The sequence below is a fragment of the Chiloscyllium plagiosum genome, chromosome 20 (assembly GCF_004010195.1).
Source record: "Chiloscyllium plagiosum isolate BGI_BamShark_2017 chromosome 20, ASM401019v2, whole genome shotgun sequence".
NCBI classification, from domain to species: Eukaryota; Metazoa; Chordata; class Chondrichthyes; order Orectolobiformes; family Hemiscylliidae; genus Chiloscyllium; species Chiloscyllium plagiosum.
Window position 1 is genome coordinate 31,526,759 of NC_057729.1, and position 23,559 is coordinate 31,550,317.

Here is a 23,559-nt window from a genome sequence, read left to right on the forward strand (position 1 = left end):
AACAGGGTAACCTCTCTTTTCCGGTTTCTAATCTCAGCCCATACTACCTCATTAGACGACGAGTCCTCAAACGTCCTTTCTGCAACCGTAATATCGTCCTTGACCAACAATGCCACACCACCCCTCTTTTATCGTTTTCCCTGTTCTTACTAAAACATCCAAAGCCTGGAATGTGCAATAACCATTACTGTCCCTGTTCTACCCATGTCTCTGAAATGGCCACAACATCAAAATCCCAGGTACTAACCCATGCTGCAAGTTCACTTACCTTATTCCAGATGCTCCAGGCATTGAAGTAGATACATTTCAAACCAACTTCTTGCTTGCCAGTGCCTTCTTGTGACCTTGAAACCTTAGTTCTGACCTCACTACTCACAACTTCCTGTATACTCGAAGAGCATTAGCAAATTCCCCTACCCTCTTTTCCCCCCCCCCCTGCCCCCAAAGGATATTGGTACCCCTCTGGTTCAGGTGAAAACTGTCCTGTTTGCAGAGGTCCCACCTACCCCAGAAAGAGACCCAATTATCCAGAAATCCAAAACCCTTTCTCCTACACCATTCCTGTAGCCACGTGTTCAATTCCTCTTTCTCCCTATTCCTTGGCTAGCTAGCACACGGCACAGGCAACAAACCAGAGATAAGAACTCTTTGTTCTAGCTCCAAGTTTCTACCCAGCTCCCTGAATTTCTGCCTTAAATCCAGAGGGGATTCATTCACTTTTATGCATTTCAAGACATCCAGCACCACCTACTCTGCAATATGGCCATTTTTCAAGATGTCACCCCGTTTATTTCCCCACATTTTATATCTTCCAAATCATTCTCCAAAAGTAAACACTGATGAAATATTCCTTTAGTATCGCACCCATCTCCTGTGGTTTCATATGTAAGTGGCCTTGTTGATCTTTAAGGGGCCCTATTCTCTTCCTAGTTACCCTTTTTCAATGTATTTGTAGGATCCCTTTGGATTATTTTAAGTGTAAATCCTAAATGCAATGCTCTAATTTTTTTTAAGATTATGACCTCATGTTTTGGATAAATGTGTAATTACACTTCTGATTAGGTTGACTAGAAAATATCTGCCAGTGAAACATCAAGTCATTGGGCTCTATGGCTCTAATTGTTGTTTTAAATGTAGGGATGAATTTGTTCTCCAAAAGAAAAAATCCTGTAGTCAAAGGAATGCATTCAGTGTACAAGGTCTGCTGTAATAAGATGCATTGCCTTTACTGTCGCAGAATGAGTATTTGCCCTATTCAAGCAGTTCCAAATATCATATTTTACGAGCAGTTGTGTATAGAATTTTATATATTTGAACATGAACAGCTTGAAAAAAAATTAAATTGAATATGAAATAATTTGTTAAATGCATTCCCGCACACCCATTCCCTAAGATCATCTGCAGTCATTGCTTTTGAATAAATAAGGGCAAGAATAATAATTTAAAAAACAGGAGAACTTATGGATATATGTTAGGCATAAGATTTCATCATTGAAATTTTAGTGTATCATTACAGCAGCTTTAAGTGAAAAAAAAACTGAACATACTTTTTAAAAAAAGTCAGTTTTATTTCCCATAAACTTCTGAAGCTCAGTTCCAAACAAAAGTGCCATAAATTCCAAATCACCTTTAATTTAGAACAGCATATCCTTACTTTGGATACATACGTTATGATTATAGCGTGAAATAGAAATAGCCACATTCAAGTAGCTGTTTTGAATGGATTGCTAAATACTAGGTTGGGTCAATTAGTGTAACGTTAAATAAATTTCTGGAATCCAATACACAAAATAAAAATAATTAGCCTATAGGCCAGGGATGGCAGAGGGGTGAAAGAAAAAGACCCCTGCTAACTGGTGTGTAATCCCTAAAGTTTCAACTGCAATCAAATCAAATTTTCTTTTTCGTTTTAAAAAAAAAGATATGGTCCATTACATGACAGTTATAATTACATTTCAATCTAATTTTAGTTAAATTAAGTCATGTGAAAGAAATTAGTTTCTTTACAGTTACTGGCTGAATTGGAAATCAATTGAAAAGCAACTAATTTCGTGCAATCAAAATATATATTGTACAATAAAATGCCATCCTGTTGGCTGGTAATTTCAGCATGAATGCATGAATGATCTAGCAGGACTTACCTTACGCACAACTTCCTCTTCTTCCTGACGCTTTTCGTAATGTGAAAAGTCATCAAAAATTGAGGTGGTATGCTTGTAAGTAGCAATAATTTTGAGCACTTGCTTAGCTTTCTCTAAAGGAACCTCCTGAGTGTCCCGAGAGTTAGTGACTGGCTTATTATCATTGTTTTCCAAACGGATATGCCTCAGCTGGTTATTAGGTACGTCCTTTACAAAGATCCACTTAACGTCAAATTTGCCTTTCCACTTGTCCTGTGACCAAACCCCGGCACATGTACCATAGTCCACTGGTGATTTCATTTCTGCCACTCCACAGAAGTGTCCACTGCCATTCACACTGAATAGTAAGTAAACAGGGGCTTTTCCAGCCATCGAGCGATAAGCACTGTCCAAGCGTTTGTTGCCATGCTCAGTACTGCACCAAATGGAGTACTTGATAGAGCGATGGATATCATCCTCAGAGTAGCTCTTGATAATAAACACTCGGCCATTTTTAAGATTCCAGTCAAAGTCTTTTGGGTTGTAGCAGTATGCAGCCTTCAACTTTTCAAGAACAGGATGAGTCTCATTGCTTGGAGGAGAGCTAACCGGTAGATTACCCACCGAGTTGCTTTCATTACCAGTTCCGCTATTTTGACCAAATGCTGCCCCTCTATTGCGAGGGGCAATCCATCGGTTCTGTGGGGGTTGTTGAGGATTCTGATAAGGTTGCTGTGGAAGTTGTAATGGCTGAGCTGGAGGGGGCTGAGTCAACTGCTGCTGTGGAACTGCCTGAGTATTAGGGGTCTGATGGGTTGGAGGAGCTTTTGGTACAGGTCCTTTATTGTCCCATGTACCAATGTCCATATTGTGTTTTATAGGTGGTGGAGGTAATGCTGAACCTCCTACTGCTGCTCCCGTCTTTGGTTTTAATTTTGGTTGAGGCTTGGCTGGTTTACTTGCAATGGCAGCCCATGATGTTGGCTTTGGAGCAGATACACCAGCTGTTGAGCCATTTCCAGGTGCTGTGTTGGTCATACCTGGGCTGTTTACCACAGATCCTACAGTCTTTACACCTGATGATGTCACAGCTCCAATCTTTAGTCCAACCATCCCCTGTTCAATGCTATTCATGCCTGGTGCCTTATTTAAGGTATCATTTGGAAACCCTGCCTGTCCATCCACTATTGTTCCTCCCAAAGAACTAGGTGGGTAACTATAGCTACTGCCATATGCTGAGCTTGGTGTTTGTTGTCCCTGAGATCCACCAGTTCCCCATGCAGAAAACCCTGGATTTTCAGGGAAAAAGTTGAATCTATGTTGGTTTAAATATGGGGTACTCCCTAGTCCCCCAGGCTGACCAAACACAGCATCATGCATGAAATGATGGTCTCCATTACTCAGCTGTCCATAAGTTGTTAAATATGGAATAGGAGGATCACCGCCAGTGGACCATGGTGCTGCTTCACTAAGAGAATAGGAGAATCCAATGGACGGGGCATAATAACTTGACAAATATGGATCAGTCATTGAAGGATAGCTGTTACTCTGTTGATTGAAAAAGAAAAACATAGTTATAATACTATTATTCTCAAACAGATGCAATTCATGTTTTCCTTCTGCCACAATGAGGAACTGCATCAGAGATTGATTTTTTTTTTAAAAAGTGATTTGTCTCATCAAGATTGCAGTTAGTTACAGTCAATTAGGCTTCATAAGATCTTTAACTTCAAATGTACTTTAAACTGTAAAGTCTCACCTAAACCTCTACTAGAAAATTAACCAGACCTGCAAGATCACAGCTGCAACTAAGACCACATTAGCATTAGCGATGGAGTACAGGAGGCCTTCCACCCAGAAATTCAAATGTAGGGACATGAGTTTATGGGGCAACGATTGGAGGCAATGTCCTGTACAAATAAGCCATTCAAAAACACGCCCATTAACACAAGCAAGCAACTGGACTGACAGGAATATTTTTCAGTCAGGCCTAATTTTTCCTGTTAAACATACCACACTAAATTTCTGCAGAAACCTCAGGATGTCACAGCAGGACTGCAGTCTTCCCTGCAGAGTCTGGTAACATAGCATTACTTTAAAAACTTGTTTATTTTACATTTGGCTAAGATATGTAAATATAAATTACACAAATTTGGAAAATGGCTAAAGCAAAACTACACAGTCTTTACTTCCTATCTGGAAGTTTTAAATATTAGCTCAAACTAACATTTCATTAGATGCCAGCAGGTGTAATGAAGTAACAACAGGTCAGTAATTATTTTAAATAGTTTAAAATTAATTTTGTAAATTGGACTGCCTGAAAAATTTTAAAGTTACCGTCTCACTGAAATTAGTGGAAGATTATCTCCAAGATGGTTTCATGTTACTTGGCAAAATCCAGTGACCATCAGTTTTTCAACTTCATGTCAAACCTGCACTGCAGAGGCTTCATTTGATGCAATGCCAAAATAAAAATTGCCTCAAAGCTAATAGGTCTTTCTTAAAAATGCATTAATGAGATGCAGGTATTGCATACAAGGCCAGCTTTTATGGACAATCCCCAAAGTCCCTGGCAAAGCATTAGCAGTTGAGAGTCACATCCTTGAACTGGTGCAGACTATGTAGTGACAGCACACCCATATTGCCATGGGAAGAACAACTCCAGGACTTTTGACCAGCAATATAGTTTAAAGCAAAGGTGATGGTATGACTGGAAGGGCAACTTGGAAGTGATGTGCCCTGCACCTGTTGCCCTTGTCCTTCAAGATAATAAGAGATTACCAGTTTGGAAGTTGCTCTTTGGATGGCATTAAGTTTTCTTGTTAGACATCAGATAAATCAAGCAATGTGAATACATTGTTCACACACATGGTTTGGGGAGACTTGACATTAACATAATTGAATTTATCAACATTCTATTCTCAAACAAAATAAATGCCCAGAAGATACAAATTAAGATGTTAACTTTCAACAACAGAGTTTCGGATATCATTACTTTTCCGAACAATGTGGGACTGTCTTATTTTTAAAAAAGGTTATGGAATTGGTCTTACTATAGATTCCAGAAATTGAAACAGGAGTCCATCCATTAAGCTTGTATTAGTGTTTTCAATGAACTGAAGTTAATTATTGCAATGCCAGGTCCAACCCTTTCTGGCTTTCTCCAATTCACTTTCCAATAATTTGGGGTTGCACAATGGCTCAGTAGTTAGCACTGCTGCCTCACAGCACCAGGGACACGGGTTTCATTCCCACCTTGGGTGACTGCCGATGTGGAGTTTGCACATTCTCCTCGTGTCTGCATGGGTTTCCTCCCACAATCCAAAGATACGCAGGTCAGGTGAATTGACAATGCTAAATTGTTCAGTATTAGGTGCATTAGTCAGGGGTGAATGAAGGGGAAAATGGGTTTGGATGGGTTACTCTTCAGAGAGTCTTTGTGAACTTGTTGAGCCGAAGGGTCTGTTTCCACACTGTAGGGAATCTAATCTTATCAGAGTCTTTGAACAACAACCTGCATTAATCTAGTGTTTTTAGAGTAAAACCTCCCACGATATTTCACTTCAGTCGTTTAACAAAATTTGACAACAAGCAAACATAGAGGACAAGTTTTGTCAAGACAAAGCTCCTTAAAACTCAGAAGACATACAGAGGTGGAGGAGGAGTTTGCAGAGAGAATCCCCGAGCTCAAGTCATAGCCATGGATAGTTAGGACAGAGTGGAGCAGTGTTCGCAGCTCAGAAGGATGTAGGGTGAAAACAGATTGCAGACATAAGCGTGTGGTGATGGTGAGATTTGAAAACAGAACTTTAAAATCAAGGTGCTGCTTAACTAGGGGTCTAACGTGGGTCAGCAAGCACAGGGATGAAAGTGAATCAGCACCTGGTGCAATATGTTATTAGCTAGAGTTTAATGCCTTCTAAAATAAAGTTGCAGAGCTACTTGTGCCATGTCCTAAAACTTCTTTGCTAAAGTTAGTAAATCTCAAAATGGTTCGAGTCCTGATGAAAATTGTGCAAGATTTTAATGACTAAAAAATATTCATTTGATTGAAATGAATAGTGCTCCTTTAATCGGTTTAAAAATTTAAAATTTGCGAACTGTACAATTGCAAGCTATGGCAAACCAAATTGGCACAATTCTATTCAAAACAAACAGGAATGAATTCGTTGTGACTGGCTGTAAACTGAAATCAGAACTTCCACTGTCTGAAAATAAAACTCAACTTGCTTATTCTGTCTACTTCTCGCCACCAGAATTGAGATGAATCTATTAGAGAGAGTATATAAAACGTTTACAAGAATGGTTACAGGGAAGAGGGTCTTCAGTTAGAGAGATATTGGAGAAGCTGGCATTGTCCTACTTAAAGACATTAGGAAAAGTGTTCAAAATCTTGGGGGACCAAGACAAAGTAGGCGAGGAGAAACAGTTCCTGTTGGCAAAAAGGTCAAGAACCCGAAGACAGATTTTACAAATATGATTAGTAAGAGAATCAAATACAATAAAAAGAATCTTTTTTTTTTAAAAACATAGCAAGTGATTAATATCTGTTTGCAAGTCTGAAAAGGGTAGATAAAAAATCTGGCTTTCAGTGGGAAGTAGCCAACCAAAATTGATGGGCTACAAGGACTAGAGCACTGGGACTAGCAAAGATGCTCCTGCAGAGAACTAGCAATGACAGATTTAAGACTAATGGTCCCCTTCTGTGCAGGAAACATTCCATGATTTTAATACATTTCCTCAAACCAAAAGTTACATGTAGCTTTTCTCTAAATTGACAAAAGATTTTCTTTCCCTTTAAGGTGCAGTATTTAAATGTGCTATAACTATAGAGACAGATTAGATTACTTACACAGTGTGGAAACAGGCCTTTCAACCCAACAAGTCCACACTGACTCGCTGAAGTGCAACCTACCCAGACCCATTCCTCTACATTTACCCCTTCACCTAACACTATGGGCAATTTAGCATGGCCAATTCGCGTAATCTGCACACTTTTGGACTGTGGCAGGAAACCGGAACACCCGGAGGAAATCCACGCAGACACGGGGAGAATGTGCAAACTCCACACAGACAGTCGCCTAAGGTGGGAATTGAACCCGGGTCTTTGGCGCTGTGAGGCAGCAGTGCTAACTGCAGTGCCACCATGCCGCCCACTAAAACAGCTGTAATTTTAGCATCACACTTTTAGTTAAATAATTCAGTACCAATGTCTAAGGTGCCATTGCTCTTCTTAAAGAATTACTATATTTCTCCAAATCTCCAGGAGATATCATTCCTATGCGCTCTAGTTTTTTTGGCTGAATGCTTAAACATCCTATAGATCCACAACAGAGCTACCCCAATACTGACCTGTCTGGACCTTCGCATACCATCAAAAAAATGTTCAAAAGACAAAAATATTGAAAAAAATTATTTTAAAACATCCTGACACACAGCTATTAATCTGTTGCCATCAGAAATGTTGAATTTGCTCTCCCAATAGGATTAATATAATTGCACAAGGATCCAAATGCACTGCAATGTAACTGAAAAGCAACACTTTAAGCTACTGAAGAAACTAAACATCTTCAACCAATATAAATCCATTCGGAGCATAAAAGCTTTAATTTGAGTTTCCCTAATTATCTTCAAAATGTACGTAAGAATGTGGAGTTTGCAAGTCTCAATATGTCCATATTGGTTGAAACCTGAATGACATTAGAAAACTAAAATAAAACGAAGAACTGCAGATGCTGGACTTCTGAAAGAAAAATAGAAATTGCTGGAAAATCTCAGCAAGTCTGACAGCATCTGCGGGATTAAAGCAGAGTTAACATTTGCATGTATGGGAAGAAAACAGTTCTGATAAAGAGTCAGTGAACTCAAAATATTAATTCTGCTTTCTTCACACAGAGGTTGTTAGACTTTTTGAATGTCACCAACAATTTCTGGTTTTGTTACATTGGATAACTAAATTAATTCTTAAATTCCAATATTGTAATATTCATTACAGTAGAACCTATTCACGCCACAAAACAATTAACACTGCTTATGTTTAAGCACATTTCTTAAAATGGAAGCAAGTGAGCCAAACACTGCTCACATAAAAGCATACCCTGGGTTGTGAATGGGTTCTGTTTGAGTCAGTTCCCAGAGTTGGAACACTATACAGGATAATACAAAAGTAGCCATTCATAAGTACATCCATACGTTGGATCTTGAAGATTACATCACTGCACAGGATTGCATTCTTTAAGTATTCATTACTTAAACATTCATAAATCAGGAACCTGCTGTAAGACAACTTGAAGGTAAGCCATCAAATGTAACATCAATGACACTGCCAAAAAAATATAAGTGCAGCTACAATTAAAAGGGTATTAAATTGTCTAGGTGGTCAAGTAGCATTCATATGCATCTGGTGCCCTGGACAAATAAGCAATTTATTTTTCCAAAATCTACTTGCAGTCAAAATTCTGGAATTCTGCTAATACATTACCAATAGGCTTCCTAGGGCAGATAAAGGAATCCGGAGAGTGGGAAAAGAAGAAAAATAAAATGTAACACATTCAGAAGTTTTAAATCAACTGAACCATTCTAGACCTATTCTATAATTTCGTCTCCATATTCTGTTTACAAATTTATTCTGCAACTTTTTAATCTTCTATTTGGCACTTTTACAGTTTCAAGATTTAAACATTTTCAGAGTTTCAGCAAAGCAGTCATAAGCAGCACAATTGCCAGTTCAACAGAATGAGAAATTACTAAAGCAGCAATCAAGACATAACTCAACATTGACCTAAAGATGGCTATTTGTTTCTTAGACATCAACATGGTGATATTCACTTCAAAACAAACAACACATTGAGTTAAATTATGAAAAGTTTAATGGAAATTGATAGACAGTTCTGTAACAGTGAAAAAGTTGAATAAAAAGATTATGATTAACAAAGTTGCACTGCATTTGGTGCAATGAAATAATCAGTGTACTACAGAGAGATGTGGAGCTGTTTGCTAATTCATTACGTTCCACGTACTCGCTGTGCATTTCAGAGTTTATTGTTTGAAAAAATCATGAAAGTTTGCCTCTTAATGTGAGACTCTGATATCATTAAATTGGATATGGAACACAGTGCACATCTTAGTCAAGTGGGGGGGAGGGGGGGGAGAAAATTATTTTGGGATCCTCCACATAAAATTTTGGGTATACATTCATGTCTATTTAAACTGTTGTCAAACCACTACTTTGTTCCTTTGCATGACAACAGGGTCATACCAATGAGCCATGTGCGAAAGCAGTCTAAGTTATCAAAGTAATTCCGAGAGGTTTTGGTGTAAAAGGTGCATAAATTTCCTTTTAAAAAAAAAATCTGTGTAGTAAGGCTGTAACACCATTGTTATGCAGAAGATTAGAAAGAGTTCTTGGTCAAAGTTTGTGGGTTGCTAAAATAAAACATTTTGATACTAATCCTACCGTGTCTCCACTTGGTGAGGGACTCAAATGACTTCCAATCTAATTTGCATACTAGCCAAAAATTCAGTAGTATAATCAGTGTTACAGCTTTCTTCCTCACATAATCTAACTCCTTGATTGAAAAATTACACACATGCACCCAAAGAAAATAGCGGTGAGCAAAATGTTTTCAAATGTTAAATGGAAACTTAGGTGAAGTAGGCAGATACACGATTGAGACCTTCAGTTTGTGTCAATACAGAACAACATCGGTTATCCGACCATTAGTCATCCGAGTTTTGGATTATCCGAACAATATCTCAAGGTGCCGATGTTTGGGTAAACTGTGCTATCCGAACATTCAATTATCCGAACAAAATAGTCCTTGCCCGTGTTGGTTGGATAATCGAGGTTGTCCTGAACATAATTCCTGACTATGCCTCATGGTTTAGATAATCTACTAATACTGCTGGATGTATTGTCACACCATCATTGACTCTGTTCTAGATATTTAAGGTTGTACGTTATAACATGTTAATTTAGTTTCGAGTTAACAATTTTAGTTTAGCTCATCCCCTTATTAAAATAACCAATTTCTGGACGTAGGTTTGCTCGCTGAGCTGGAAGGGTAATTTCTAGACGTTTCATCACCCTACTAGGTAACATCTTCAGTGGGTCTCTGGGCAAAGCACTGTTGATAATTTCTGCTTTCTATTTCTATGTTTGGGTGGGTAATGTCATTTCCTGTGGCGACATCATTTCCTGTGGTATCATTTCCTGTTTTTTTTCCCCTCAAGGATGGTAAATGGGGTCTAACTCAATGTGTTTGTCGATAGAGTTCCAGTTGGAATGTCATGGTTCTAGGAATTCACGTGCGTCTTTCTGTAGGAGAATTCCTAGAAGCAGGCAATCCAACCAGAATCCTATCAACAAACACATCAAGTTAGACTTCATCTACTATCCCTGAGAAAAAGAACAGAAATGTCACCAACCCAAAGAAACCCAAACATATAAATAGAAAGCAGGAATTATCAACAGTGCTCTGCCCGGAGGCTCACTCAAGCTGTTACCTAGTAGGGTGATGAAACGCCTGGAAATGAACCATCCAGCACCAATGTCAATTTAATAATGCCAACAAGAATGCACAAAGACCTCAGAGGGAGGTTCAACAGAGAAATGTAATTATTTATCATCTGTCAGTTTAAAAAAAATGCTTTAATATCAGGTCAAACATCATGAGAACCATCATACAGCACTGCCTTCACATTGAACACAGCTAAAAAATGCAACAGTTTATATTACTCAGATTTTAAGTTAAATTAATGGTGCAGTTACATATTTCAGTGGTGCAATTCAAAATGATCACTTCATCTAACATGGATGCCAAACATGCTCTTATATTATTCCTATGGACAAAATGCATGGCATTGTCATTAAAAAATTCAGATATAAACATTATGAATGATCATGTCACAAGTATGGAAATCTCACAAATCAACTGATTTTACTTCACTGAGGAATACAATTGCATTGAAAATAAGCCAAATAAAACAAAACTTAATTCAAAGGATTGCTAGGAAAAGAAATAAAGTATTACTTGGGATGTGGCTACCACTCACTGGACTCACCCCAGATGAGCTTTGCATGAAAAATAAAATTAATCGATTGGAAATACAGGAGATTTTGTGGAGGATAAAAGGAAGAAAATTAGACAGGTAATTTGGTGTTGGGAAGAAACAAAAGGTTCTGTAGATAGACTTATGTAAATACACCTCACCAGAGTGGAATTAATTGCCGAATGTTTGCTCCAGTTCTGATCAGTTTTGTTTGAAACAGCGCCATTTGTGGTATCTCATCAAAACAGCAGGTTCTAGAATATCTCCTTGCAACAACATAAAAGGATCAGGAACATGTATCAAACGCATATGAGACTTAGAGGAAACTTGGATGTGTTAGGATTCCTATGCACCCATTCCTCTGAGTGTTGGGAGGCTGCAAGGTTCAGTGGTACTATCAAAGAAACTTTGCAAGTTGGTACAATCCATAAGATACTATGGTTGCAGTGCAAACTATGTATGACAATGTGGAGTAACTGGATATTTACATTAGTAGATAAAATGCTGATGAAGCAGCCCACATATTCCTATATAGGGTGTTGAGAGTCTTGAAAGTTATTGGAGCTGCATCTATCATCTATCTTGACCCTGGCTTGTACCTTGCAGGTGGCATAAAGGCTGTGAGGAGTTCAGAGAGTTAAAACCAGTCTGTGATCTGCATAGGCATTCATGGTATTCATGATTAATAATGATCCATCAACCAAATGCCCCATGTCCTGACTTTTGTTGATGTTAATTGCTGCCTGCCACTTGTTGGGTTGGGTGCAAATGTTACTTGCTACTAACCAGTCAAAGTTTAAATGTTATCCAAGACTTGCTGCATGCAATATTGAACTATGATTCATTACTCAAGGTTATGCAAATTGAGCTGAACACCAGTATCACAACAGTCACAATTCTGTCATTAAAACGGACAAAAAGACAATTCATAAAAGGAACTGAAGATAGTTGGGCTCAATAGGGCCTTATCTCTTGCAAAGATTTACATCATGTTTTTGTCTTACAATTAAATTCTTTACAATATTTTTGCTACAAATTGCTTTTTCTGTAAATATTACATCTCTTGGAAAAATGTGCAATTAACTATTCTGAAATATTTAGATTACTTCAAACAGAATTCCACATACACTCAACAGAAGATGATTTCCAGATCTAATACATCAGCTCTCAACAAGCAATAATTAAATATTATTCCAGTCCCATTAACACATCAGTTTTTACAAAATGTTATGACATAATTAATGGAATTCAAACTAGTAAAATGGTCCCAAAAGGACATGTTTTTGGGGAAAAAAAATGTGGTCTGAAATAATTGTGTATTACTGTGAAGTTTGCTTACCATTGTAAATATTAGCAATTTCATGTTAAACATGCCCCACAATAAAGAGAATATAGCCACAAATGTAATATATTCAAAACAATGATTGTCTGTTCAAGTATCTGTTAACAAAATCAAAATACTGGTCTGAAAAAGCAAAATCAGAGTATATATGATGCAATTTGGATTTTAAATAACACCAAAACATTTTTAGTTAAAAACCAATTACTCTAATCTCTCGTTATATATCAGTCTGCCATCCCAGGAATTGGTCCTTCATTGCACTCTACAGACAGAATATTCTTTCTTGCAGGAGATCACCAAAACTGCATATAATACCCCAGATATAGTCTCATCAAGACCCTGAATAAATTGCAGCAAGACATTCCTGCTACAGTACTCAAATTCTCTCACTATGAAGCCCAAAATACCATTTGCCTTCTTTACTGTATGCTACAGTTGCATGCTTACTTTCAGCAACTGATGTACAAACATATCTCCCTCTTTTCTAATCTATTGCTTTTTAGATAATAATCCACCTAATTTTTGTTACCAAAACAGATAACCTCACATTTATCACATTATAACTTCAAGTGCCATGCATGTGCCCGTCCACTCAACTTGTCCAAACACACTAAAGCATCTTTGCAACCTCCTTACAGTTCACTCATGCTCATCTAAAATCATTAACATATTGTAGCTGGGGCCCTAGCACTGCCCACCATTCAGAAAATGACATGCTCATTCCTACACTCTGGCAGACTGGGAACGGTCAGTACACTACTCCAATCTCTTGCGCTTTAGTTTTACATGCTAATCTCATGTCCGTGACTGGGCACCTTCTGAAAGTCCAAGTAAACCACATCCATGGCACCCCATTATCAACTCGAATGGTTGTAACTTCTTAAAATCCCAGTAGGTTTGTCAAACGTAATTTCTGTTTTGTAAATCTACGTTGAGTCAGTCCAATTCTATCACTGTTTTCCAAGATGAATATTCAACTGTTTCATATCAGATTATAATAAAATTAAGAACACAGTTGATCAGATTACTACAATGAGAACAAGCTAAAAGTGTAAAGCACTAGAATGGCAGAGTGGCTCTGAAGTTAGCTTTGCTGCCTCACCGAGCAAGAGACCCGGGTTCGATTCCTGTCTCGGGTGACTGCCTGTGTGGAGTTTGCACATTCTCCCTGTGTCTGCATGGGTTTACCTGGGTTGCCACCCAGGTAAATAGTGCGGTGAAGAAGGCATATGGCGTACTGGCTTTTATTGGTAGAGGAATTGAGATCCGGAGCCCTGAAGTCATGTTGCAGTTGTATAAGACTCTGGTGCGGCTGCATCTGGAGTATTGTGTGCAGTTTTGGTTGCCATACTATAGGAAGGATGTGGAGGCACTGGAACGGGTGCAGAGGAGGTTTACCAGGATGTTGCCTGGTATGGTAGGAAGATCGTATGAGGAAAGGCTGAGGCACTTGGGGCTGTTTTTATTGGAGAAAAGAAGTTTTAGGGGTGACTTGATAGAGGTGTACAAGATGATTAGGGGTTTAGATAGGGTTGACCATGAGAACCTTTTTCCACGTATGGAGTCAGCTATTACGAGGGAGCATAGCTTTAAATTAAGGGGTGGTAGGTATAGGACAGATGTTAGAGATAGATTCTTTACTCAGCGAGTCGTGAGTTCATGGAATGCCCTGCCAGTAGCAGTAGTGGACTATCCCTCTTTATGGGCATTTAAACGGGCATTGGATAGGCATAGAGGATAGTGGGCTAGTGTAGGTTAGGTGGGCTTGGATCGGCGCAACATCGAGGGCCAAAGGGCCTGTACTGCGCTGTATTTTTCTATGTTCTATGTTTCCTCCAGGTGTTCTGGCTTCCTCCCACAATCCAAAGACCTGCACGTCAGGTGAATTGGTCATGCTAAAGTGCCCACAGTACTAGATGCATTAGTCAGGGGTAAATATAGGGTAGGGGAATGGGTCTGGGTGGGTTTGGAGGGTCGGTATGGAATTGTTGGACCAAATAGCCTGCTTCCATACTGTCAGGAATCTAATCTGAGTGAGGCAAGCTAAAGAATAATGATCAGACTATTTTGATACCTCCACTTATGGAGTTTTAACATTGTACAACATTGAAGTTTGTTCTGTTGAGAGGTGTAAAAATCAACACTTGTTTTCAACTATTGACTTCTATTTGTTTGTTACACGTTTTCATACAAGTTAAAAGTTTCAATGAAGTCAAACTCTACATTTTAATTGGAAGTTCAATAATCATTTGGTTGAAATCATGAGAAATGAATGTTGCATGGTCATAATGATGCCGAACATCAGTGCAAATAAGATGATTTGGAAAAAGCATCTTATTTTGGAGATCAGACTTTTTCTGCTTACAAAAAATAAGAATTGATGTCACTTAGTTCAAGTAGTTCTCAACAGTGCTCAAGCAAAGAAGGAAAATAGAATGACAGCATAGAAACAGGCAACTCTCGTCCAACTTATACCTATGCTCCTCACAAGTCTTCTCTCACCATCATTCATCTAATCCAAATCAGCATAGCTTTTTATTCCTTCCTCATATCTATCCAGTTTGTACTCAAGTACTTCTCTATTTGTCTCAACTACTTGCTCTTTATTTTAATCACACTCTTAATAAAGTTTCTTCGGAGTTCCCTCCTAGATATAATTGTGACAGACGTTTATTTGTTCTCCTCCACAAGTAGAAATATTACAGTATGCACCCTTGCAAAAAATTTCCAATCTTAAACTGGAGGTCAGTGAGTTCAGTTGGCTGGATTATGATGCAGAGTGATGTTAACAGCGTACCAGCTAAGATTACCATGGAGATCCCTCCTTCTCAACCTTTCCCCTCACTGGAGAACTGGCGACCTCTGATTAAACTATCACAAGTAATCTTTCTCTAATGAAAGAGCAGCTCCATAGTCTACTGGTATTACGGTGACTCTACATCTACTTTACTTAATCTTGAAGTCCTGCATCAGTTCACCCTCACCCCTCTCTCTCTTCGGACATAGCATTTCAGTCGCAATACCTTGTAAATCTCAAAAGCTTTACAGTGAAGAGAATCAGAATTGTGCCCGGTACTAAGAGGTTCTGTGTATGCTAAGCATAAGTTTCTCATCTGTCTTTTATTACCTATCCAAAAACTGACTTCAGTGCTGATTGCTGTTTTGAAAAAAAATCACTTTATTCACCTGTTTTCAGTAAAGTTGATGACTTGTGTATCTGCATGAAAATATTTCTACTTCACTTTGTCTATTTTCCATCAAGTCAGTAACATCCTTGGGCTTTTCAGCAAAATGCACTGGAATAGCATTAGTTTTTTTTGTTGAGGAGTTAGTTTACTGTAACATTTTCATTCAGAATTAAAAACAGTTCAAGAACCTCAAGTCGATTGCCCTAATATGCAGCAGTTTAGCACATACTTAAATAATTTTAAAGAACCAAGGATTTCTGTGATGTAGGTTAAAGAAACTCAACACTGGCTTAAATACCTTACAACTTCCCATTAATTTTACAAACATTGTTCGAGGCAGCACGGTGGCTCAGTGGTTAGCACTGTTGCCTCACACCAACTCACAGCCTGGGGCGACTGTAGAATTTGGCACATTCTCCCAATGTCTGCGTGGGTTTCCTCCAGGTGCTCCAGTTTCCTCCCACAATCAAAAGATGTGCAGGTCAGGTGAACTGGTCATGCTAAATTGCCCGTGGTGTTAGGTGCATTAGTCAGAGGGAAATGGGTTTGGGAAGGTTGCTCTTCGGAGGGTTGGTGTGGACTTGTCGAGTCTGAGGGCCTATTTCCATACTGTAGGGAATCTAATCTAATCATTGGGATAAAGTAATATGAAATACTGCTCAAAACACTTGACTTAAGCAACAAGTATCTTATATACATTGAATATTCAAATCAGAGTATAGTGTATTTCCTAAAATACTTCATGAAAATTAGATATAAATTGTAAACTTAACTAAACAAAGTCATATTAAAAATACCATGGAGGCTTACTGCTGATAGCAATTCCTCCAACAGCACAACAAATCTGACAGAAGCAGTCATATCACTCAGGAAAATCCAAATTTGATACTTAATCTAGGCTGAGTTATCTGATCACAGACAATACAAAAGCAGGACAATAGACCTCTGCACACCTGGGATATGAAGTGGTCAGAGAGAAAAAAAATCTGTCAAGGCCCACTTGTCTGATCACAATCAACTTCCAATTACTAGCAGTGCATGTATGAGGATGTTGGATGAAGACAGGATTGAGACAGGCTGAGATTCCCCTGCATCAGACAGCTTGCTAAATCTTAGTCAAGGCTCAAACATGAATTCCATATTACTTAAAAAAACAAGGACTATACCTCAGTGAATGTTACGAAGAGAAAAGAACAACAACAGCGACAATTTTTTTTGGTGCTTGTACACAATTTCCTAATTTAATTAGAGGATGGAACTTATTGGCTAGATGAAAATATGGAAATTGATACTTTTGATTAGGTGCCCTTTAACTAATAACTGAAATTTGATAGTGTGCTCAAGTCTACACATAACCAGAATGTTAATTTTGGATTGTCAATTTTGTCCACATCCTTGGTTGAGATGGCACACTTTTGCACAGCAAGTCCCTTCATTGGGCAGAAACTTCGATTGCAACTACATCCAGTGCAGAGATCAGCAACTTTCAATGAGTCATAAGCAAAAAAAGTGTCAAACCATTTGTCACTCAAGCTGATGGTCATATGTAATAAGATCAATAACATCCTATGAGCATAGATAGCATGCTACAAATAAACAGGATGAATATGAAATGAGAAATTATTTCCTTTAGCCCAAAAACTATTTCAACAAAGAGTGATTCATCTTTCAACATTGAACTTGCATTTTTAAAAGAAAATGCTTCTAACATAAAATCTAGGGAATTGATTCTACAAGGTTGATTACATTGTTCCACAAACATACAGATGATCATATAAACACCTTTAAAATGAAAGGCTGTGTGTATAATGAAGAAAAGTGTAATAATTGTTACAAGATCAAGATTATATAGCTGGTGCACTTGTGCAATTTAATCTGTGCTATTATTAGAAAGGAATACTTTTAAAGAAACATTGAAGCACACCATTCTTTGCAGATCTTTTGGGCTGGGAAATTGTTTTGTTCACTAAGAAAAAGGATTAACCGTATACCAAATAATTTATCAGTTTTTCTGACTAATTAGAAATGGAAAGTATAACTGGTAGCAAATTTAAAGCTACATACAAAAAAAATTGACTAAATTTGCACACAAAAGAAATATCAAAAATATACTAACAGCATATTAACTTCTTGCACCTTAACTTTGCACACTCGCAAGTATCTAAATTTTAAAACCTTAAATTTAAAACATTTAAACTGATTCCTGTAAACTTCCTTCTAGGCCTGCTACTACAAGATCCATAAAATTGCACAACATTTTGTTCCCAAGTGTAAAGTACAATATGGATTGATTATGTGATTTGCCAAAGTATTTATCATCCAGCTTCCAAAAGACTGAAAAATTAAGACATTTATGGCTTTCCAACTGACTAGTTTGTTTGCCAGATTATGCTGTGCTCAGAGATCTGAAGATAAAATAGGTATTTAACTCACCTGATTAGATTGGCTGCTTAGGTATGGCTCAAAATCATTGTCGTGTACTGTGTCCTTTTGATGCAACGAACCATTTTGCACTGTAACGTAAAACATTCTAATAAACGTCCATACAAATACCACAAATGTTCAAAAGTTGCAATAAAAACTGCGGCAACAAAAAACATATACAAATGTATGATCAATACCTGAAAGTAGGGGAAAAAAAAACTAGAGCGGATGCCGAAAACATTTGAAAACAGAAAAGTTGCATCTTGTTAAATTTCAGATGACTCTTGTTAAGTAGGGGAAGAAAGAAACTCGCGATTAGTCAAACGAGTAAGAATAACTCTCCTCAGAATTGCTTTTCTGGACAAAAGAGACGATCAAAGGAGAAACATATGACGTTTCCTTAGAACAAGTCATCACAACGCGGGAGGAGGCCGATCCCACGACCAAAGGGGAAACTTGGCCTTAACTCCCAACTTTTATCGAGCATTTCCGCCACATTTAGTCCTGACGTTGCCGCCGACCCAAGATCGCCAAGGCACAGCCCAGACCGGGAAAGGGAGAGCCGGGAGGATGCCTCCTGAGTGGCACGCAGCAGATAAAATAAAAGGCATTCATGGCAACTTTCCACGTTATTTAAGGCATCTGCAGCAGCCCTGGGGCCTCCAAGCCAGCACTTTACCTTTATTCTCTTGTCCTTTCGCTCGCTGTTTCGGGGGCCACCACCGGACGGACACAGCAGCAAACGGGAAGCAAATTAAAAAGAGAGAGAGAGAAAAACGTTAAGGCAGATTCGCGGCCTCGGTAAACTGTAGAACGAAGCCCGCGGCTCACCCCCCGCGCACTGAAGCAGCGGGAATGGGGGGGGGGGGGGGGGTAGGGAGAACACAACAAAGACCCAGCCGCTTCCGAGCCCTGCCTACCTGAGGGTCAACGCTTGTCGCAGACATTCTTCATTAATCGCCACTTGCACCGGGCTCGGATTCCGAAGAGGGCTCTCGGGCTGCTGGATGTCGGGGGCGGGTTAAGTAGCTCAGAGGCCGCAGTTTCTACCCTCCCACCCCCCTTCTTCAACTTAGCTTCCTCGCTCGGATTTCTCAGGCGTTTAACCCAATGGCGACCATACTCAGGATCTGATGACGTAGTACGCACTCGGCGCAGTGACGCCGAGCGGTCCGGTACAAGTGATGACGCAACGCACGCGCGCTGCGCTCCGTTGAGGCCGGGGTTGACAGTTGTGCGTCCTCCTGCCTCTTCAGGTACCGAGACGGCAGCGTTAGAAATGGTCACTAACGTATTTAGTCGCACCAACTTTCGCCTCTGCTGTGTTTTAATTGTGAGTTGTGTGTAAAGTGAGTGGCAAGGTTATAACCAGGAGCGTGGGCTTGGGGAGGAACAGGAGGCGGACTCTGCTGTATCTCGCGGACGTTTCGCCTATTAATATTTATGTCGTTAATGTGCGAGTGTCTGACCACGATCGAATTGCTGCAAATAGGCACAACTCCATCTGGAGCTTTCTTTTCATGAGTCGAAATTTGTAGGATGACCCCAGCTCAGCACTTCTCACCATGGCCCCTTATGCTTGGCGTTCTCATCCTCTTGGAACACCTGTTCCTCCCTATCTGGACTGTGCCTTACTGCCCTCTGGTTACATGTCTGGGATAATAATAGAACGGCGCATTTGTTGATCGCTTGTAAACTGCTTGAATTAATTCTATGGCGTGTGTTTCCAATCTGCAATAAGTGGTTAAGGGTCGTCTCAGAACTTATTCCATAACTGCTACTGAGCAGACTTAATGTGCCCTCAAGATATGTCTCAAAGTGCTTCATTGCTAATAAGTTACTTTTAAACTGTAGTTTTATCGTGCAGCGTCTAGTTTATGTACAAGGTTCTACAGAAAAAAATGAAATAAATAATTTTTTTAATATTGTTAACAATACGAGAGAAACGCTTTGCTATTTGTCAGGTAATGTGATTTATATATATATATATAGGGCAAGTTGGGTCTCAGTCTGACAGTTGATTTGAAAACAACTGCATTCACTGTGCTACAATGCGATGAATTTCAAGTGGAGCTCTAATCAATATTTCTGACTTGTGCAAGAGTGCTACTACTAAGACAGGACACTAAACAAATTTAGGAAAAGAATAAATTAATCTGTAACAAGTAATAAGCTGTTGAAATTTCATCTATTTCATTGAAAATGAAACTGCTAGAACTACTGTAGCAAGTTATTCTTTTGGAATATGACCTTTAAATTACAGAACTTGTATTACTTACTGAATATGGGACTGAATTAGTGTACCTCGCCTGCTGTGGAGATTTCACTCTGCTCAAAGCAACCCTACTCAAAAGATTCTCCTCTCTTCATCTTTTGTGATTGTGAGGATTTATTAGGATTTCATAAAGCCCCCGAACGAGATAAGCTGTTATAAAGCAAATCACTGCAAACTTTGAAAATATAAACTAAACACAATAGGCAATAGGTGCAGAAGTAGGCCATTCAGCCCTTCAAGCCAGAACCACCATTCATTGTGATCATGGCTGATCATCAGTATCCAGTTCCTGCCTTATCTCCATAACTCTTGATACCATTATCTCTAAGAGCCCTAATGATCTCTTTCTTGAAAGTATCCAGAGACTTGGCCTCCACTGCCTTTTGGGGTGGAGCATTCCATGTATCCACTACTCTCTGGGTGAAGAAGTTTCTCCTCAACTCTCTTCTAAATGGCCTACCCCCTATTTTTAAACAGTGTCCTCTGGTTCTGGACTCACCCATCAGTGGAAACATGCTTCCTGCCTCCAGAGTGTCCAATCAATTAATTATTTTATACGTCTGTCAGATCCCCTCTCAAGCCCAGTCGTTCCAATCTTTCAACATATGATAGTCCCACCTTTCCAGGAATTGACCTCGTGAACCTACGCTGCACTTCCTCAATAGCCAGAATGTCCTTCCTCAAATTTGGAGACCAAAACTGCACACAATACTCCAGGTGCAGTCTCACCAGGATTCTGTACAGCTGCAGAAGGACCTCTTTGCTCTTATACTCAATTCCTCTTGTTACGAAGGCCAGCATGCCATTAGCTTTCTTCACTATCTGCTGTACCTGCATGCTTGCTTTCATTGACTGATGTACAAGAACACCTCGATCTCGTTGCACTTCCCCTTTACCTAACTTGACTCCATTTAGATAGTAATCTGCCTTTCTGTTCTTGCCACCAAAGTGGATAGCCACACATTTATCCACATTAAACTGCATTTGCCATGCATCTGTCCACTCACCTAGCCTGTCCAAGTTATCCAGGATTCTCATAACATCCTCCTCACATTTCACCCTGCTAACCAGCTTTGTGTCATCAGCAAATTTGCTAATATTACTTTTCATGCCTTCATCTATATCATTGATGTATATTGTAAACAGCTGCGGTCCCAGCACCGAACCTTGTGGCACCCCACTGGTCACCGCCTGCCATTCCGAAAGAGACGCGTTTATCACTACTCTTTGTTTCCTGTCAGTCAGCCAATTTTCAATCCAAGTCAGTATCTTGTCCCCAATACCATGTATTCTAATTTTGCTCAGTAACCTCCTATGTGGGACCTTATCAAGGGCTTTTGAAAGTCCAAGTACACTACATCCATTGGCTCTCCCTTGTTCATCTTCATAGTTACATCCTCAAACAATTCCAGAAGATTAGTCAAGCACGATTTCCTCTTCGTAAATCCATGCTGACTCTGACCTGTCCTGTTACTGCTATCCAAATGAGTTGTCATTTCATCTTTTATAATTGCCTTTCCCACCACTGACGTCAGGCTAATTGGTCTATAATTCCTTGTCTTCTCTCTCCCTCCCTCCCTTGTAAACATACTGGAAAGGCTGAGCAAGTCTGGCCAGCATCTGTAGAGACAGCAACAGAGCTAAGTTTTCGCATTGATGAACTTTGTTCTGATGAAATATCATCCATTAATCTGAATTAATACCTTGTTTCCTCTCCAGAGACTGGCTGAGCATTTCCAGCTTGTTCTGATTTTTAAAAATATCTCTCGCTAACCCAATTACCAGTCTGAATCTGAACTGTATTAATCTCCCATTCAAACCTTTGTGCTGAACTTCAAATGTAAAGAAAAAGGTAGGCTGGGTCATTGCTGAAGGTGCTTTTTTTACTCTAAAGAATGAAGGGGACAGCTACAGAATCAAAACAAGAATTGTTTCATTTTGTCATTAAATACATTTCCAATTAAATAAGTTTGTCATTAAATCTCTAGCATGTCCTTTAACACGCAAGTTGATAATGAGTGGGACTCCAGTTGCAGTCATCCTGAAACATTTTTGTAACCTAATCAAAAACATGCAAAGAACAAGTAATAAAATAGATTGTAAATTTAAAGGAAATCAAAGGTTATATAAAACTTTTAGATATCTGTTTTTCCATTTTGCTGACCTTTGTTTTACTTTATGACTAAGCTTGCCCACCCTACTTTTGGATCATCAGTCAAAGACTCTTCACGAGGGGTTAATTGAGACTTGGAATATAGACAGCAATATTTGGATTGGCCAACATTTATGAAGATTGGGAGATGAAAAAGTGGCCGAGAGTATGTTGGAATGCTCAAGTCTAGAGGAAACAAAGGCATGGGATAATGATTTCAAACGCAACTGAGATAATGATGGAATTCGGCAATATTTTGGAGTTGGTTTTAGTGATGGAGCATTTTTGTAGTTGTTAGCTCATCTTGGAGTCAAATATAAAAAATTCACCCGTTCAGTTAAACCTCGAGCCATTGGCAGTGGAAGGGAATCTCTGATTACAGAATTGAGTTTTGTTGAACAGAGTGACATGTTGCCAAAGCTTTTTGTATTGCATTCATCAGGGCAAACACGACAATGCCAAATTTCAGACTGTTTTAGTGTACAAGAGAAAAGGCTACTGATTGGTTAGCAAATTGACCTGATTAGCCAAAGTGTCACCATGTAGAAGGCAATGGGGAACTATAGGATCTCCAAATCCCTGAATAGTTCAAATTGAATATGTGGTAGAATCCAAAGGGAGTCTTTCTAACATTGGAGAGGCAGTAAATTGTTGTATTATTGATGGGCTACTAACCCAGCAATTTGGTAACCTAGGTTTGACTTCCACCATGGCAAACTAATTTGAATTCAAAACAAAATCTGAATGAAATGTCTCATGATGACTGTGAAACTATTGTTGATGATTGTAAAAACCCATGTGGTTCACTAATGCCCCGTATCTCGTCTGGTCTACATGTGACTTCAGACCCACAGCAATGTGCGTTACTCTTTAATATCTCTGAAATAGCCTAAGTTTTTTTCAACTACTGCAAAGTCTAAAAAAAATCTAGACAGATTATCTGGTATTCATCTGGGTACTGGAAGTGACAATGGCAATTTCAACCTTTTCGCCCTGCAAAGCGTCCT

General features: G+C 39.1%; 1 protein-coding gene across 12 annotated transcripts in view; it reads right to left on the reverse strand.

The window, feature by feature from the left end:
- ythdf1 (YTH N(6)-methyladenosine RNA binding protein 1) overlaps positions 1-19,255 on the reverse strand; it is a 36,867-nt gene extending 17,612 nt beyond the window's left edge. For 7 of the 12 annotated variants that reach the window (XR_006314668.1, XR_006314662.1, XR_006314664.1 and 4 more), the window contains exons 1-4: positions 19,046-19,255; positions 18,805-18,829; positions 18,135-18,214; positions 2,142-3,668 (exon numbers count right to left, since the gene is read on the reverse strand). Coding sequence is in view for 5 of the 12 variants with exons in the window: in XM_043710420.1 (XP_043566355.1) it covers positions 2,142-3,668; positions 18,135-18,214; positions 18,805-18,829; positions 19,046-19,072 (1,659 nt within the window). In the remaining 7 variants the exon portion in view is untranslated. Of the gene's footprint in view, positions 1-2,141; positions 3,669-18,134; positions 18,215-18,322; positions 18,557-18,804; positions 18,830-19,045 lie in introns of those variants that run through there. The other 5 variants (XR_006314667.1, XR_006314666.1, XR_006314665.1 and 2 more) reach the window with 2 other exon arrangements.
- Between the last annotated feature and the right edge of the window lie 4,304 nt (positions 19,256-23,559).